Source organism: Fonsecaea nubica, assembly GCF_001646965.1.
Source record: "Fonsecaea nubica strain CBS 269.64 chromosome Unknown Scaff40, whole genome shotgun sequence".
Taxonomy (NCBI): domain Eukaryota; kingdom Fungi; phylum Ascomycota; class Eurotiomycetes; order Chaetothyriales; family Herpotrichiellaceae; genus Fonsecaea; species Fonsecaea nubica.
This window is the reverse complement of record NW_019173713.1, coordinates 12,080-29,870: the sequence shown is the minus strand read 5'-3', so window position 1 is coordinate 29,870 and position 17,791 is coordinate 12,080. Positions and strand designations below refer to the sequence as shown.

The 17,791-nt window shown below is 52.4% G+C and overlaps 7 protein-coding genes across 7 annotated transcripts; 1 reads left to right on the top strand and 6 right to left on the bottom strand.

Moving 5' to 3' along the window:
* Positions 1–545: 545 nt before the first annotated feature.
* AYO20_06347 (hypothetical protein) lies at positions 546–4,334 on the bottom strand (the record flags this gene model as incomplete). The annotated part of the gene is made up of 1 exon (XM_022644638.1): positions 546–4,334. The coding sequence occupies one exon, from the start codon at positions 4,332–4,334 to the stop codon at positions 546–548; it is 3,789 nt and encodes a 1,262-aa protein (XP_022499306.1).
* A 617-nt stretch (positions 4,335–4,951) lies between these two features.
* Positions 4,952–6,110, bottom strand: AYO20_06346 (hypothetical protein; the record flags this gene model as incomplete). Its single annotated transcript, XM_022644637.1, has 4 exons — positions 4,952–4,970; positions 5,028–5,683; positions 5,748–5,830; positions 5,888–6,110. The coding sequence occupies 4 exons, from the start codon at positions 6,108–6,110 to the stop codon at positions 4,952–4,954; spliced, it is 981 nt and encodes a 326-aa protein (XP_022499305.1).
* Positions 6,111–6,831: 721 nt separating this feature from the next.
* Positions 6,832–7,459, bottom strand: AYO20_06345 (hypothetical protein; the record flags this gene model as incomplete). Its single annotated transcript, XM_022644636.1, has 2 exons — positions 6,832–7,092; positions 7,151–7,459. The coding sequence occupies 2 exons, from the start codon at positions 7,457–7,459 to the stop codon at positions 6,832–6,834; spliced, it is 570 nt and encodes a 189-aa protein (XP_022499304.1).
* Positions 7,460–7,606: 147 nt separating this feature from the next.
* On the bottom strand, positions 7,607–10,429 carry AYO20_06344 (hypothetical protein; the record flags this gene model as incomplete). Its single annotated transcript, XM_022644635.1, has 2 exons — positions 7,607–9,944; positions 10,257–10,429. The coding sequence occupies 2 exons, from the start codon at positions 10,427–10,429 to the stop codon at positions 7,607–7,609; spliced, it is 2,511 nt and encodes an 836-aa protein (XP_022499303.1).
* Positions 10,430–11,659: 1,230 nt separating this feature from the next.
* On the top strand, positions 11,660–12,529 carry AYO20_06343 (hypothetical protein; the record flags this gene model as incomplete). The annotated part of the gene is made up of 1 exon (XM_022644634.1): positions 11,660–12,529. One exon carries the CDS (start codon positions 11,660–11,662, stop codon positions 12,527–12,529), a length of 870 nt encoding a protein of 289 aa, XP_022499302.1.
* Positions 12,530–12,960: 431 nt separating this feature from the next.
* On the bottom strand, positions 12,961–14,207 carry AYO20_06342 (hypothetical protein; the record flags this gene model as incomplete). Its single annotated transcript, XM_022644633.1, has 4 exons — positions 12,961–13,407; positions 13,478–13,550; positions 13,610–14,014; positions 14,074–14,207. The coding sequence occupies 4 exons, from the start codon at positions 14,205–14,207 to the stop codon at positions 12,961–12,963; spliced, it is 1,059 nt and encodes a 352-aa protein (XP_022499301.1).
* A 1,023-nt stretch (positions 14,208–15,230) lies between these two features.
* On the bottom strand, positions 15,231–17,534 carry AYO20_06341 (hypothetical protein; the record flags this gene model as incomplete). The annotated part of the gene is made up of 7 exons (XM_022644632.1): positions 15,231–15,398; positions 15,454–15,696; positions 15,752–16,036; positions 16,096–16,321; positions 16,388–16,526; positions 16,578–16,688; positions 17,012–17,534. 7 exons carry the CDS (start codon positions 17,532–17,534, stop codon positions 15,231–15,233), a joined length of 1,695 nt encoding a protein of 564 aa, XP_022499300.1.
* Positions 17,535–17,791: the final 257 nt, after the last annotated feature.

The following is a 17,791-nucleotide window of genomic DNA, read 5'->3' as shown; positions in this document are numbered from 1 at the left end:
GTTTTAGTCTCTTTCTCAAAGGTAGGGGTCTTTGCGATTCTTGCTGGGTTTTTCGGCGGTGTAATATATATGGGTGGGTAATTTTTTTTGAATCTTCACTTCTTCACATGCACTAGGTAGTCAAGTGACTTGGGTGCTGGCTGGTCGTTGGTGGTGGTGGAATAGTTGCCCGTTTTGACGGTATATCGTGATTGCTTCACGCCAAGGTTCTTTCGACAGGAAAGGATGCGGAGATGGAGCAAGTGTCTGGAGGTGGGTCAGTCGTTGGGATATTCCTCCAATACAAACATCCATGCGTGGTAAGTATGTGTGTGTGTGGTTGTTGGTGACAACCGTATAGCAAAATAGAGGGCTGGAGCAAGAAGGAAAGGTTTCGCCCAAGGCTTGGATAGAATGCAATACCCACAATTCCATATTCAAACAGGATTACATCCTTCTGCGACATATTCCCTCTCAACGCAGTCCATCTGGACATCTCTCGGTGACCTCAAGTCATTCCCCTTTGATCCCAGCTGCTCTCCAACCCAGTGTAGCGCCGACTCTGATCAGCTTCTCCCTAATCCGACTGTCCGTCCTAGGCCCGAGACCAGACCACCACCGGTCTTTACAGCCTTGTCTGCTGCCTTCCTCCCAGCCTCGCTTGCCTTGCCCGCTGCATTTGTGGCCGATGAGGCAATGCCCGACGTGGAACTGACACCAGCTGTAGGAGTAGTGCCCAAATCAGGGATAGAAGGCGTGGCTACCGGACTTGAAATGTGTTGGGAGCTTTTCTGATTCTTCGCGTCTGCATCCTTTGTGGAATCCTCTCCTTGTCTGGCGCCCCCCGTCATCGCGCTTGTGGCAGCGTTCCCAGCCCGCTTAGCCGCCGCCGTGGCGTCCTGAGAGAGACTAGCCAGCCTCTCGCCGATGGCTGTAGGAGTTGGGGCGGCGGGAACTTGAACTTGTTGACTGGAGCTCTTCCGCGGTCCTAGCTTTGGTGGCGGAGATCGCACGCCACTGCTGACTTGCCGTATGAGACTCGGTGTCGGGACTGAAGTGGGCGGAGTGGGAACCCCTGACCCGGACGGGGCGAGGTTAAGCTGGGGGGACTTGATCCCAGACAGAGGACGATCGAGTTTCGCTGGAGGAGATTTCACACCAGAAGGAGTTCTGTTCAATTTCGAGAGAGATGGTGACTTGACGCCAGAGGAAATCCTGTCGAGCTTAGCGGGTGGTGACTTGATACCCGATGGAATTCGGTCGAGCTTGGGTGGTGGTGACTTGACTCCTGACGGTCTCTTCTCCAGTCCCGGTATTTCTTGTACGGGCTTGGTGGTGAAACTCTCCTTTGAGCGATCGGACGACTTCTTTGCGAGTTTCGGCGGCGGTGGTCTCTTCCCACCCTTTGTCGAGCCCCGAAACCCAATACTCGGCAGGCTCGGTAGATACGCCGCTGCTCTGGACGTATAGCTCTGCCCTGTCTTTGTCGCACTCTGGGCAGGAGCACCCATTGTATTTGTATCCATTGCTGGTACCTCTTGTGCTGCTTTGCCCGCCTCGCCCACCTTCTCCGTCGCAGTATCCAACCCCGTCTGCACAGTCTGAGCCGTATTCTGCACCGTCGTGCCCGTTGCTTCAGCTACTTCACCTGTTCTCTCCCGGGCTGGAGCCGGTATGCGATCTTTTGCCTGGTGGATTATCGGGGCCTCACGAGTAGCTCGTTTGGTAGACTGTACTGCCGGATTATCTTTGGGATTCAGTGTGTTTTTGACAGTCGGTGCGACCGCGTCGGATACTGTGCCTGCTGTGCCTTTTGCAGCGGTGGTGGTAGTCTCGGCTGCCTTGTTGGCAGAGTCCGTCGCCTTTGCTGTCGCAAGCTTGGGGGGCGGACGGGATTTCCTCTTGCTGGCGCCTGGAAGAGAAGTGATGCTGGGCAGAGAAGGCAGATATTGCGAGGCCTGCTGGACGTAGCTTTGAGTTTGGCTTGTTGCTGCCTCTGCTCCTTTGGATGCTTCGCCTGTTAATTTGCTGGTGTCGGTAGCGTCCGGTCTCTGAATCGTGCTGGGACTGGAGCGGCTTATATGTGGCATACTCGGCAGATGCTTGTAGATATAGGTGGCATAGCTCTCTGTCGCAGCTGGAGCACCTTTGGCCGTTTGACCTGCAACATCGCCAACCTGGCCGGGATCTTGTCCAGACTGTTGGAGGTTGGCGACAATCTTCTGCGCATCTTTCGCGGCTGGCACGCTCGGTACGTAGAAATACTCGATCGCCCGGGTCACCAGGCTCTTCTGAGTCTGTTCTTGGATCTTCTTTTCCAACTCCTCGGCCTCTTCTTCTCCCTCGGCGGCCTCGTCCACCTTGCCGCCATGAGACTCCCTTCGCATCAACCATCTTTTCCGAGCAGCAACAGACTGCTTCTCCTCCTCTTTTTCCATCTCCACCAGCTCCTGTCGTTCCCGTTCCACAGCGGCCATGTCGATATCCTCGAACCCGATTTTCTTGAGGATTGCGCCGATCAGATAGCGGTAGCGCTGGTGGCTGCTGATATCCTCCGAGACATCAAAGTTTTCGACGGCGCTCAGACCCTCCACCTTCTGCAGTCCAGCCACGCCGTACTGGATGGCTGACGTGCGGTACATGAATCCGAGGACGTAGTCGTTGACAGAGAAGACATTGACCAGCCTGCCAGCGACGACGCTGCGCAGGATTCTCCAGTCACTGGTATCACTGGGCGTTGGCGAGCCGATCATCACCGCATTCTCAACGATCCCAAACTCCTTTCTCTTCGCCAGGTTCATGAGACAGGTGTAGATGACGCGGGCTCCAAGCGAGTAGCCGATGAGAGTGACGGGTCGCTCACCTTGGGCGCGATTGACCAGAGCATCTGCCAGAACCTCGCCTGCCTTGTCGGCACGGCTTTTGGCAACACTGAAGGGGTTGTCAATGACTCTGGCGACCTTCATCAAGGCCATTGGCCACATCGCCGCAGCAAGTTCTGCGAAGATGGTCCGCGAGATGATTTCCTTCTGTGCGTACCCCCAAGCGGCCGACTGGACCATGCCGTTCATGGCATTTCCCAGGTTCAGCAACGCCTCCAGTTCGTATTTCAATGCAAAGACTTCGGCGCCCGTCCCCAAGGAACGCCACGGCTTGACCACTTCCTCTTTCTCCGTCAACCAACCAGAGATGCCCAGGGTGACGCGAAGTTTATGGTCGTGTTCGCTGGCTTCTTGGGCACCTTGAGCTTCGTCCTCACTGGTCTTCTTGTCGCTCCTGCCATGGACAGGCAGGAACTGAAAGTCTTCCACTTGGCGCGCATACGAGTCCATCATCTGGCCTGTCATACGCCCACCATATGCACCAAACAGTCCACCAACGAGGACGGCACTGCCGGCCACAGAGCCCAGATAGGCGGCCGCGGATGTAGCACCAAGTCCGAGTCCGCCCATGACGGAGCCGACACCTGCAGCCACCAGAGGGGCGGCCATCCCACCCGTGACACCGAGGACTGCCGCCCCAGCCGCCGTCGCATAGCGGACTCTCCACTTCCGGGTCTCTTCATTCTCCTTGATCTTCTTCATCTTTTCCTCGTCAGCGGTCAGCTCTTTAGCTGCTTCGAGCAAGCCTTTGGCCGTCGCATACTCGTCCTGCTCAAAAGTCTTCAGGGGGAGCTTCAGTGACGACGTCAAATTGAGCAGCAGGATCCGAGAGTAGGCAGTGTAGTGCTCCAGAGACAGGAGCAGAAGCAGCAGAGAATGAAGAACCAGCGTTCGCTTGTCCATAGGCAGTTTCGTCAACGGAGTTTTGGTGGGTGGGAACAGGTCTTTAAATTTCACATTGACAACCCTAGACCCAACCTCCATGACTTTCCCGGTGGTCGTTGGCACTTGGGGCCTGGAAAAGGCACCTTTGGCACCCTTCCGAATCTGTTCCTGGGCAGTGCGTTCACTGTTGACGACTTGGCCAACCCGCAGGATGACTTGCTCACGCCATTCGTCAAAGGCCTTGAGAGAATCTTTCTTGAGGTTCTTCATCTTCAACGTCGCCAGATCCTTGTCGATTTCCACCTTCATTTTACGTTCGCGGTCATAGGCCGAGACGTCGACGCTGGCTGGGTCCACCGCCATCATCTTCTCGTCCTCGGTCATACCTTCACGAAGAAGCGTCTTGTCCAGCCCTGCTGTTGAGCTGAAGTTGTCAAGAATCACTTTGCGCATTGACTCGGTCACGTTGGCGATGAGGAGTGTGAGATCGGCACGTTGAGCTGGGTCTAGGATGCTGGCGAGGTCCGTCTCGTCCGCACTGTTCGCCTGGGCATTGGCAGCCAGCTCGGAAGCGGGTTGTTCAGCCATGATGGCCACTGCTGGTTCAGTTCACCTTGCCACCCAGTGATATACTATGGCGTTCAGGCACACTCGAATAGACCCGAGGCAAATCGCAAACACTCGAGAGGCTTCAGCAGCAGAGGCTAGCAGGTCGAGTGAAAAGCCGTAGACAGGTTAGAAGCACAACAAAACAAATAATCGCAAAGGAGACGAAAGTGTGGCGGTGCATGTCTCTCTTCCAAGCTGGCAGCGGTTGAGGGGGTGAAATGACGTTATGGGCAAACTTGTCGTGCATATCATGATGCTTGTCGCTTCATCTCTTCGACCCCTGTTCCCTGCAGCCACACAATCACAGAAAAACACTGATTTGATCGTGGGGATCACAAGAACCTGGAAAAACACAGCAAAAGAAAACATCCAGATTGAAACATGTTGTAATCTTACTTTTCGTATAGTATTGCGTTCAGTCGTTATCAAATCTTGTCCTTGCGTGGGCTCGTCGTCTTGGACCTTTTCCAACCCAAGAAGTCTAGAATGGTACAAAGTCACCAAGAATATGTATGCAATTGCTGGCCGATCCTCATCACTCCGGTCGCCTTGCTTGATATAAAATGCAGCTTGAAAGCCCGTCGAGCCATAGCAACCTATAGGATGGTTCCAAAGCTGATCACATAGTTAGCAAGACGTGCACAAACATCTCAGTCAGTGTGTAAGACATACCCAAATGTCTGCTTGATGCTGCGAACGTAGTAGCCTTCCCAGTTTCTCTGGACCACCTCCTCTTGCCCTACCGGCACCCCAGTCCAGGTCACACGCATATTAGTTACTCGGTCAACATCGTTCTGGTCGAAGAAAATTTCCTGAGTGCTCATGTGTCCTTCCGGCCACTGCGCTAATCTCCATTTCTGAATAAGTTTCTTGGGCGGCTGTAGTTCGACAAACTCTCCAGTGACATTGCCGTCAAAGATGGAGAACTTCCCGCCCACCTTGGCGCCTTCGAATAGTCGAGGCGGCGCACGAGTGAATGCCGCGAGTCGTTGGGGGTCGGTAAATGTCTGATACATCTCTTCCGCCGTAGTCCGAAATTCGTCCGTGGCAGTAACGGTGGTCGTATTGACGGACGATTTGCCGCTTGTGGAGGTGGTTGTTGGGGCAGGAGACAGAGGCTTCCGTTCTTTTTCAGGATGCCACGTGGGAGTTGCGAAACCGCTCGAAGGATTAGAGCCAGGAGCGTGTTGGAGGTCTTTTCCATGCTCTTCAATCAGGGCAGGCCCGAATTTAGCAAACACTTGTCGAAGTTGAGGGACCAACTTGGATCGGACTAGGTCTTTAACGGGCTGTTTCTCTTTCTTCTCGGAGTATATGTCAATTTCAAACTGCACAAGTTGTCAGTCGTGTCCTGAGCGGAATTTTGCGTGATGCCGCAACACGAGTACATACCACATAGTCATCAGGCTCGGTGTCATATGCACATTCAGGGACTCTGATGCTCCCACTGACATCGGTACCGTCTTCCGTTTTGCCTGTTGGTCACAAATGAGCAACCTCTCCTCACGTTTACATGCAACGGAGTGGTGTACCTTCATATTCTAGTTGTAATGCAACATCAAAGATTGTGATGACTTTTCCCTTCCGCTGGCTCACCTCCACATCGCCGTCCATGGAGATCAATCTGGTGATCTTTGCCGACACACCATTTTCTTCCGCCGAAACCTTCTTCACCTCTGTGTCTAGATAGTCTTTGGCCCAGGGGCCAGCGTCTTTGTTGACCCAATGCCAGTTGTTCGGGTTGTGGAGGACCATGGTGGGACAGGGAGCAAGTGGTATTCAGGGTGTCAGAGGACAGTTCCTGTTGTAGATGTAACACAGATCAGTCTCAGGGCTCACCGAGTCAAACATGTGAACTTGTGTTTAAAAGGGGTGGAATGTTCAGGTTGAAGGCTTAAAGCCATGTAAAAGCTGATCCGCATGTAAAGAGTACAAGTCTTCTCAGACTGGTGCCAGCTGGATTCTCATCATAAGACGCAACAGGGGTAAAGTGCTATGTGCGTTCACTACATACCTTTCGACAGTAGCTTTAAAGAGGACATATGGTTGAAGGAAAGAGGATCGCGTGTCAGGAACAAGAAAAAGATTGTCGACTTTCGACCTTCCAGGCAACGGAATTGGAGAGAATTGGAGAGAAAAGCAGCTTGACTGACTCGCTGGTTGTGGCCGCAGCTGCGAAAAGGGAAAAGAAACAAACCGAAAGAGAATCCATGCCAAGCTTTTGGTTCTACCGAGTACTGTAACTGCTCAAGCTGCTCAAGGTTGCTTGCTACATGGCGAGTTGCCCACTTGGCCCGCCTTGCCCGCTCACGCTATCGACGTCGCCGTCACCGACGATACACACCTGATCAATACTCCGCTTCGCTGCGCATTCGGCAATGTTCCATGCCCCATCCCATGTGATCAGCTCTATCAGAAACCCCAGCTCTAGACTCGCGTCCTTCAAGTCGCCTCCACCTCAATCCTGCATCCGTTCCTAGCGGGCATTCTCGATGTATTCAGCAGTGGGTTTCTCGTACTTCGCACAGAAGTATTTCGCACTGTTTCTCGACAGCCAGAGGGTGAACTTGCTGAGTTCGGTCTTCAAGCGAGCAACAGCCTCCGCGTCCATATTAGTTTGAGCAATCATCTCCGGCAGGTTAACAATCATGCGCGTCAGGTGTTCAGCCCCATAACAATCACCAGGACCCTTGCCCTCCCAATCCTTGTACCGTCCGGACTCCCAGAGCTTCCGAACCTGTCACGATTAGTACGAGCATAGGAAAGTAGACTGTAGCACCCAGGAAATAATGTACCTCTGCTAGCTGACTTCTCTCAAAGCGGTACAATAAGATCTTACCGACCGCTTTCTCAAAGTACATCTTCAAGCCAGCACAAAACTCCTCCAGGATGTCCGCATCAGCCGAAGTAGGCAGGCGGTTCAACTTCTCTTCGTTGAAATATTCGTCGATGATGTAGTTTGCTGGAGCTTGACTCGGTAAAGGAACGAGAAGGAGTGATTTCGTGACATTCTCCCAATCGTCAACAAGGAGATTCTTCAGATGGTCGGGGACGTTGATGCGGATGGATGGACGGGTGTAGAACGCGTCTTCCTGTAAAGTCATGTGAAAAGTAAGCACGTATTCCTTTTTCAGGGTCAAAATCATGGATATGAATCATGTCGTGCTGTTGCAAAGGGTAAGGGGCCATCAAGTAAAAAGGGAGGATCCAATTCCTAATCCCGGGTCCTGGGAACGTTCAGGGGGTTTGCCTCAAATGCAAGGAGCTGTCCCAGATTCAACCACTTCTGCGGCGAAAGCGAGAATATCAAGGCCAGTGATGGGTCGGTTAGCAGGGAGCCGGGCACGCAAGGCACCTTCCACGTTGTTGGCACTCAAGCTCGGAGACTCCTGTTGTCGATCTGGAATGCTGCCATGTCGCATACAGGAATCCTCGGGCTCCGGGAATGAAAAGTCGCATTCACGGCCCTGCAAGTTGCAGTTATTGCAGATCGGCTTCACCCCATCGCACGTCACACCAAGTTTGATGCACTTTTTGCACGCCTTTTTGCTGGAGTTGTCGAGGAAAACCGTGTCAGTCGATCTAGTTGTTTGCGCGGCAGCTTCAGAGGCATCACAGCCGATGGAGTCAGCAGACCGGCTTGCCTGCGTTGCAGCTTCAAAGGCACGGTCGGCAGCCACGGCGGCAAGGGTGCGTAGACGGTGGTCGTCAACGGGCGGTCTCTTGACTTTCGCAACGAAGGCATTTATGATATTCGCCTCGTTCTCCCACTCGAATTGGTCCCAGAAGGGTGCGTTGTCAGGCACTTCCTTTAGAACCCAGGGGGGGCGATTCTCAAGCACACTATATGGCATTTTGACCAGGAGTTCTTCACGTGCCCAGACGAGACATCTGTTGGGGATGGATCTGAGATTTTCCTCGGTCCACCCTGGAGGGAATTTATCTCCATCACGGTTCAATTTCTCGATGAGACGATAAGGGAACTTGAGAGCATCGAGTGGCGTGTTTGATCCGGGAGGATCAACCTCAAAAGGTTCTCCAGGGGCACTGGTTGCAGGGGCAGCCCCGTGATCTTCACCATCGCTATCGATGTCGGATGGGAGCTCTTCGAACTGCTTTGGCAGTTGCTGTTTTGGTCCACGGGATCCCAGCTTGTACTGCTTTCCTCTCTTGCGCGCGTCTCTGAGCTCCTCGTCGATGACGTGCTTTTCGAGGTACGAGGTTCCACCGATCAGTGCCAGCTTTGGCATCTTCGGATGTTCTCTGAGCGAACTCTGGCTGAAGAATTCGGGCTCATCCTTGGGTGCGGCCAGTGCAAGGAGGCGATCCACGTCTGCAGATGTGTAGTTCGTGGTGTCTTTGATCTTCCAAGGACGCAATGCCTGTTGAGGTCGGGGGGACGCCATGCTGCTCCTAGAATTCCGGAGCCCTCTGGAGGGTTCTGGTCTCGTGTTGGTGGGCTTTGCTGTCCTTGGGATCACGGAAGACCGTGATTCTGCAACACGGGTTTCGTTGTTTCCCTTAGGAATGGCTGTGGACATGGACTTGATCATGGACTTGGACTTGGCGGTAGAAACTGCCGCTGCGGTCCTAACGCTCCTCCTGACTGAAGTGACCTCACTTTTGTCACTTTTCTTATTGTTGTCCTCAGTGACCGCACACTTGTCTTCCGACTCTGTGTCGAAGAGCAGTTCGTCTTCTTGGTCATTCACGATGTCAGAGCTGACTGAGGAAAGAGGACTACATTCGGAGGATGATGAGTCCCTTGGTCGTTCTTTTCCCACATCAGACTTCTTTCCGACATTGATCTTTCCTCTGCCACTGACAACTTTTGTATCTTTTATGCAGGGTGTAACAGCGTCAGGCTCTGGTGATGATTTCTCTGACAAACCGCTTGATGCATCGTCGATACTGGAACTTTCATCTTCAGACGACTCTGTATCAGACTCACTTGACGTGGACGTATTCGCTGACGGTTGTGTCTTATTCTTTTTTGAAGCCTTCTTGGCCCCAGGTGCGGGTTTTTCAGGCATATCAGGACGATGGTGCCGGTCTCTCGATTCCTTTTGTCGCTGTCGCAAATTTTCCATGGTTGTTGATTGGTCCAGGGTTTCACTGTCAACCAGGCAAATAGTAGTGGTGATAGATTGGGCTTCAATGGGAACCTGGACATCCAAGTTTGGTGGGGGAACCTGCTTCAAGCTCGACGCATACTCCCGGGCAGGCTCGTCGTCGGGCAATCCAGTAACCCAGGACATCATATCGATATGGGGGTATTCATTGTGACGGGAATCACGGGCATCATTCACACGGGTACGGGTACGCTTGTGGGACGGGGAATCACCACCAACCTTTTCCAGATCATTGTCTCTTGCACGCTTGGATCCCCTACCACCGGCAGCAGGGACAGAAGATGTGCGCTCCTCGGACCCTCTGCCAGATCCAATCTCTGACCCTTGACCTCGGCGGGTTTTGCTGGCCATCTTGGGATTGGCTTTGAGCGTAGCCTGATGGCGCAGGTTCGCTGCCAACTCTCGGTTATCTTCTGTTGGTTTCCGAAGACGATCTTGGGGAACCCAATCGTCCCAGCTAGAAGAGCACTGGTTAGCTTTTGAACAACTGGGATAAGTGGAGAATGGACTGGGGATGCAAAGAACTTTTGATGGTGAAGTCAGTTGTGAAGCACGACAAAGTGCACAAAGCGCACACTGGCCGTGAATGCGCCAAATTCACGGTCGGATATGTCAGCTGCCCGCACAGTTCATTTTCGCTTGGGTCGGTGCCCGCACACAGAACATGACAATGTCTGAAGCAATCACACTCCATGACACAAAGAGAATGACGGTTTCACAGATCAAGGACGCGACAAATGGTGAGAAAGGATGAAAACCCAAGACTCACGTGTTCTTCCAGCCTTTGTAATGAACCTTGTAGTGAAAGGGGGATTTCGTCTCCTTGGGATCTGTTCTCTTCACGTCTGTGATTTTGGCATCATACAGCACCTCTCCGTGGAAGCAGAGCGCCTTCTCATCCTTCTGGAACAGTGGTTTATTGTCGTTGGACTGTGGAGCCATGAGAATGCTGAATGAGACGAGTCGTTGATCTCGGGATATCGAGACAAAGGGGGAGACTTTGGGAGGCGGAAGAGATGCCTGACAGGGCGCTTGACCAAGGAGACGGAGGAGAAACTGTCAACACGAGCAGACAGTCTCTAGGGAGACAGAGAAATAAAGAAGAAAAGAAGGAGAGGACAAGAAAGAAGAGAGCAGAAGAAATTGAATACGTTGTCGTGGCATCGAAGGGAGAGGCAGCGACTTGCTATATGAAGCCCAGTGACAGAGCCAAGACAAAGGCCGCGCTCATTGGCTGTCGAGAACGCGTGGTTGATCCGAGGTTTTTCCGATCCGAGAAGTCGTGAAGCTTTGTTCTGCCTTGCACGGACTGAGACACAGCATCTTTACAGGGCGAGGCTGAACAGAGATCCTTTTTGATCTTGCTCGGAGAGATTTGTGAGGCAGTACAAGGTGCAAAGGTAAGTCGACAGATTTCCATTGGTGTCTTAATCGTGCATCCGAGCAGACTCTAATGGGTACCTCTCAGCGACGCGTGTTTGCTACCACTACCACAAGATCGCATTTCAGTGATCATACGCTCAGCGATACTATCCTTTGGCTTCTGTAGCCTACACCGACATCTCCGCTGTCTAATGAACAAGATCCAATCTTCGCAATCAAAACGAATACGTACATGTCGAACTGAGCATCCAAGCCTTGTCAACTCATCTGCTGCCTCTTGACGAAATTATCCGGATTTCAAGCAACTGCTGTAGAGGATCAGGAGTCAGAATCGCACTCTCGGGTCATTACTTGCAAAGCCCATCTAACACGTCGAGTCAGAACCCATCATCACCCCACGACAAGGCTAGCATTTAAGGGGAAACCAGTCAGGCTTCATCGGCAGGAACAATTCGACAGCCGGTCTGTGTTCTCGGCGCGTGCTGACAGCAAACAAGCAAATTCAATACTTTTTGATTCGTTCTACTTGAAGGTGGACCGTGGTGCGGATAATTGGGTTCTCGGTGTTCCCTGGCCACGAAGCTGAGGGTTCGGCACATCGCAACAGACGACATCGATCTCAGTAGGTTCTGGGAACGTGGACTTCTGGAAAGCTCCACCTCATTTAGTCTGAACCAGAACCGACTTCATTTCCTCCGTGAAGCAGAAGCAGGGCAGAAGGGCATTCGGTCAAACGACTCAGCACCCTTGAGATACGCAACCACCATCCCCACCCAGGTACCCAGCATCATGGCGTCCCATACACCCTCGGAATCGGAAATTCTCACATCCTACCTCCTCCATCCTTCGCCCCTCTCCACGATCTTGCCGTACAAGTCCTTCCTAGCACTCCTCCCGCCCAGTACAGCGTCCTTGGCACGCCAAAACCCGACCGAGCTGAAGCGTCTGTACCGGGATCTGCAGTTCCAGAGGGCCATCGTCATTGACGAGGTGCGACAACGCATCGAAAACGAGTGTCACCGCAGCGTCGCACTTACGGCGCTGTTGGGGCGGCAAATCCACCGGGAGGAGGGGACGAAGAAACCGTCCAGGAAGAGGAAGAGGGCGGATAGTCGGCCGGGGGACGGTGATGGCGACGGCAAGAATCCTGCCCAGGCAGCAGACGACGATAGTTCCGACGACGACGACGCCGGAGAACAGGAAACGCGGTTCGACACGGCACTCCACAGCGGGCAGACCCTGGGGAATACTCTGCCCACGGCGAGTGTCAAGCACAATCACACCACGACGACGCTCCTCCCCGCCATGACCGCCGCCAGAAGAGAGTTGTCTTGCGAGATCGCAGATCTAAAGGACGAGATCGAGACACTGCGCGCGCAGAGCAAGGACGTGGTCGGCAGCCTGAGTGACCTGCGATATGGACGCTTTGCCCCAGTGACCGGAAGAGCCAGCGGAGACAAGAAGAGCGGCACCACCGCCGTCGCCGCTACCACCACCACCAGCGCAAACACAGAGGATGAGATGTACAACGAGCTCGAAGCAGTTGTTGTAGATACATTGAAGGGGTTCGTAGACCTCGTGGAGGGCGCTCTGTCGGATGGGGTATTCAACCCTGTATACGAAGAGGCCAGGAATGAATCGGAAGAGGTTAGCGATTGAGCAGGAAGGAGGGAGGGACTGTTGGGTCTCTACATCACAGCATGGGAGCAGGGTGGTTGGCAAACTGCAAAGGAAATCCCACATCTTGAGACTGGCCTAATATCCTACTAGTAGGTAACCTAGGTGTGTTCTTGATATTAATAAGATATCGGTCTTCCGCGTTTGCTAGCGAGGGTTCTCTCTCTTTTGAATTTCGATACAGGCGTGACAGCAAACAGGCGAGGAACACACGAGTGCATATTGAGTGTCGATTTGTTCATTTCGTAGATAACGCGCTGCGTGGTAGGTAGAAACATATACCCTAAAACCAAATCCATTCCATGTTTGTCAATCGATTTCCACTCAGCAACTCCGTTATGTCGTTGTCAGACCCCGGTCCCATTCTGCCTCTTGAACTTGACATCTCACACATCTGCGTGGTCTGCCACGTCCTACTTGTGCGCTGCAATAACCTTCTCCATCTCTTCTTTGCTGCCCATGAAAATCCCACTTCGATCGTGGATACCTTCGGGTTTCACTTCCAGCATCCTGTCCATGTTGCTGTTTACTGCCATGCCACCTGCATTCTCCATGACTAGTGCCATAGGAGCACACTCGTATAGAATCCTTAGCTTGCCCTTCGGGGACTTCTTATCTGCTGGATATGCGAAGATACCTCCATACAGCAAAGTGCGATATGCATCGGCGACCATGGATCCAATGTAACGAGAGCTGTAGGGTTTGCCGCCCTTTTCGGTGGGGTATTTGAGCGATTCGAAGTACGCCTTGGTTTTGTCGCCCCAGTAAAGGGAGTTGCCTTCGTTCACAGAGTAGATGGCTCGCTTCTTGGGAATGCGCATGTTGGGGTGTGTGAGGATGAATTCTCCCAGGGCGTTGTCCTAAACATCGATCATGTCAATACGGGATGGGTTGATTAACTGCATGAAGCAACGAAATAAGCTTCCTTACCAGGGTGAATCCGTTGACCGAGCCGCCTTTCATAGTGATGACAAGTTGCGCAGAGGCGCCGTACATGGTGAACCTGCTTCCGTCAGATTTGTCCCATTCCTCAACATCGCCGAATTTCCATTTCCGACTTACCCAGCAGCAAGCAATTCAGTACCCGGCATGAGGAGATCCTCTGGGGACGGTTTTTTGCCAACAACACTGTCTGGCAGCTTCATAATCCCAAAAATGGTCCCTACACTGACACCTGCATCCAAATTGCTCGACCCGTCAATGGGGTCACAGGCCACAACATATCTGGCATCCTTGCTGTCATCAAAGTATATCACATCCTCCTCCTCTTCCGAGACCAGCGCCCTGACCTTTCCGGAACCTCGCATGGCAGCCACAAAGAGGTCATTGCCAATCACGTCGAGCTTTTTCTGATCATCGCCTGTCGTATTGGAAGAACCAGCAAGGCCGGTGAGATTGATCAACGTGGCACGTCGGATATAATAGGCAATTGACTTGAACGAGAATTGAAGGGCATGGCAAAGCAATCTGCAAGCACAAGCAATGTCAGCTCTGTAATGCTATGTGGGAGAGGGATCGAAACTGACGTAAAGTCGCCGGTGGCCTCCTTGTGTTTTGTCTGTTCTTCTGTCAGGAATCTGGTGAGAGTGATGATGTCTGTGTTGATTTTCTCCTCGCCAGTACCGGTCGACTGGCCATTGCTATCTCCGTTGGTAGCCATGTTGCAGCCTTTTTCTTTACAATTTCTGGGTATGGAGAAGGAGTCTTCAAATCTGAGCAGTGGAAGGGTGTGAAGGGCACGCGATGGGTATATTGGCCCTCGGTAGAATGGAAGACGGACGTCAAGAACACGGACAATGAAAACCGGGGATGCAGAAACCTAAACTGGCGACGAGAAAGGACCAGAGGGAAATAGATATTAAAGAGAAAAGGCAGAGGCCAGATATCGCAGGACAAGCCAGTGGTTTTAAGGAGGAGCTGCTGTCAATTCCGGAAGCCCCATATCGGGTGGTTTGAAGTGGTGGCAGCAGGGCAAAGCATTGTCAACATCATTGTTTGGCTCTGGTGGCCCGCTATGCGGGAGATGATGACAGTGGGCACTGGGCAAAGGAGGCTTCTCCGCATTAAACAAGCGATCCGAGTCAATCCCCTTACAAATGGGAGACGTTGGAAAATGCAGTAAGGGACGTGGTTGAATGGGTGGAGGGATGGAGGGGCAAAACTGCGCTTTGCGTTGGAAACTGACGGCAGCCGAGGGATCTTCGTCCCGACTTCTTCCGGCGGGCCGCTGGCCAGTGGAGGCACGTGACATTGCATAGAGGGGCGAGGCTGCGTTGGCATCACGGAGCACGTTGAAGACATTGGGAATTCTCTTTTCTCATGATGCGGTCCACGCCGTGTTCAAGGTCTCCTCGATATTAAGTGGCTATGTCATTCCAAGAAGGTTGCAGACTTTTACAATCGTCCTAATCCGCTCGGGGTCTCGGGAAACATCACCCCGAGCAACCGCCGTCGGGCAGTTTCGGAAAGAGGCGACAGCAAGGTCTCCCATCCAGATCAGCCCCAACCCCATCGACTCCCTGCCCAGCAAATCGACACATTTCATGCTTGCCCCAGGCTTTCTCCGGATAATCGTTCGGCAGTGACAACACAATTGGCCCCAGAAAGGAATCCAGGTCTCGTAATACTTATTCAGCCAACCCCTCATTAGTACAATTGTCAACGACATGGATGATTTCATGCGTCATGTCTCGTTCAGCTTCTCTGCTCGATGATAGAACGGTGGCAAAGGCTCGAGTTTCTGTCTCAAAACCCAGACGCGGAAATGCCAGGCAGCATTCTTCAACTGATAACTCATATGCTTACGAGTGCTGACACTGAACACTTGATCTAGTTCTTCGAGTGTAAGAGCCTGGAGAACGAGTCAGCATGACGTACGATGCCAATGTATATTCAGTCAAACATACTTTGGTTTCGGGAACAAATAGGAGTATCAAGAACCACAAAATGATACACCATGCGCCGTACCACGCGAATGCGCCTTGAGGCTTGAAAGCCGTCAAGAGATGAGGCCAGGAGAAGCTGAGAATGAAGTTGAAGCACCATGTGGTGGCCGTCGCGAAACTCATTCCCACATCTCGAACGTGCACAGGAAATGCTTCGGCCGAGTAGGTAAATGGTACAGGGCCTTCCCCAGGCGAGTAGAAGACCTGCGAAATGTCTGTCAGAACATCTGTTGCCCTCCTAGAAAACCACTTTACTCACCTCAAACAAGTACATCCCTGTCGTCACCATAGCCACCTTAGTTTTCTTGTCGTCAAACCAAAAGCTGAAGCCCGTCCAGAGTAAAAAGATCGCCAAAAAAGGGAACGTGAAGAGTAGCAAGTTGCGGCGTCCCCATCGATCAATGGTAAACACGGCAGGCAGCGCAAAGACCCAATTCAGGATACCCGTACCCATTGATGCTAACAGAGCAGCTGAAACGGAGTATGAGCTGGACAAAAAAATCGTGGTCGAGTAGTACGCGATCACGTTAACTCCGCAAAATTGCTTGGGTTTGCGTAAGCGACAAGATGGTCATGATATCTCAGGGGACAAGACGGTCTTACCTGGCCGAACATGACGATCCACGATGCCCAGGTTGCTCGTCGGTTGCGCGGAACGGTGAAAAGCTCGATGAACTGAGTGAACAAGTTCTTGCCCTTGTGAGCCTGTCGTTCAAGCTCCACGCCAACGTAGGTGTAATAAGTATCCCGTGCGGCTTGGAGGTCAGTGAACCTCAAGCGTCGGAAGGATTGGAATGCCTTGTCAGGTCGGTTGTGCTGGATGTACCATCTGTACAACGGAAAAACATGTTAAGAAAGGCCTCTTGTCACTGGGGAATTGGTTTCTCGTCCATACCTGGGACTCTCAGGGCAGTAGTAGACTTGGGCGCACACAATCAGAGGAAGGACAACAGTGCTGCCGAGCATCAATCTCCAGCCAAGGTCTGGGGCGAGCCCGCCAAAAGCCACGCCCATGATGTTTCCAAGCATGATGCCTGGGAAATCGTCAGGAAGCTGATTCTTACACGTTTCTGCGAGAGGCTTACCGAAAGCAGTCCACATTTGCCACATCATAACCAAGGCGCCACGGATCGGGGCTGGGGCACACTCGGCAGAGTAGACTGGCACTGTGGAAGATTTGGGACCAATTCCAAGGCCTAGAAGAAGACTTAGCAGAATTCAAGGGGTAATGATCAGCCAACCAACTTGAACGGGGTCGACATACCCAAAACAAACCGTGCCAAAAACAGATTCACCCATGAATTAGCAACCCCTTCCCAAACCGAGGCCACGGCAGCAATGAAACAAGAAATGAAGATAGTCCCTCGACGGGCAAAGATCCTGTTACACGGCTCTGTGAGCCAGCAACCGAGAATCGCACAGCATACTAGAAAATCTGTTAGCTTCTGGCATAGAAACCTCCCTCATGTCGCAAGAGTTCTTCTTGGGTGTTTTTGTGGTGGGCGGGAAGGGTACTTACGGTAAGGTGCGCCAACAACCAGTCCGGTCAAGTTATCAACCATACCTTGGCTGAACCGCTTGGTGGTGACGTTGAGTTGTTTGAGATAAAGAGCTTGGGCACCGTTGTTTACTGTCTCGTCCATGCCCTGCACAGCAGCTGCTAGCGAACACATGACAACCAGCCAATAGAGGGTGAATGGCTGAGACCAGCGATGCGTGTGCTCTCGCTGAAGCACTTCTCGGTCTTCAGATGACAACTCGGCGATATTGTCAGTGGCATTTGGAGATTGGGCCACCAAAGCGCCTTTGCGAAATGAATCGATATACTCCATAAGGTTATTATGGCGGCAGAAGAGCTCGACATCCTCCAGGAGTTTCTCCTTTGGAGTGTTAGAGAGCGGATTCTCAAATGCGGCGCTCAGTTTGCTCATGTCGACGTCCGCGAAGGACCTCTTGCGGGGAGGGGCATTCTCGATATTAGTGGCAGTACGCTCACTGTCACCAGATCGCCTGTCATAGGGAACTTTTTCTGGTTCAGCCATGTTGACCTAATGTGAGTAATGAAAGTCCAGGCTTCTGGCAAAAAAAAAAATGAAAATGGTTCAGGAGAGGGACTAGAAGTAGGCACCACCTATCATGCCTGGGGGGAAAAAATAAGCAATCTCGGCCAAACATATCAAGAGAAGTCAAGACATTCTTGTATGTCTTGTCACAGTCCGCATCTTCAGGCACGCCCTAGTCCTTGCTGAACTATTGATGGTAAAGCGTTGTGGGGATCACCATGATCAACAGGCGACGT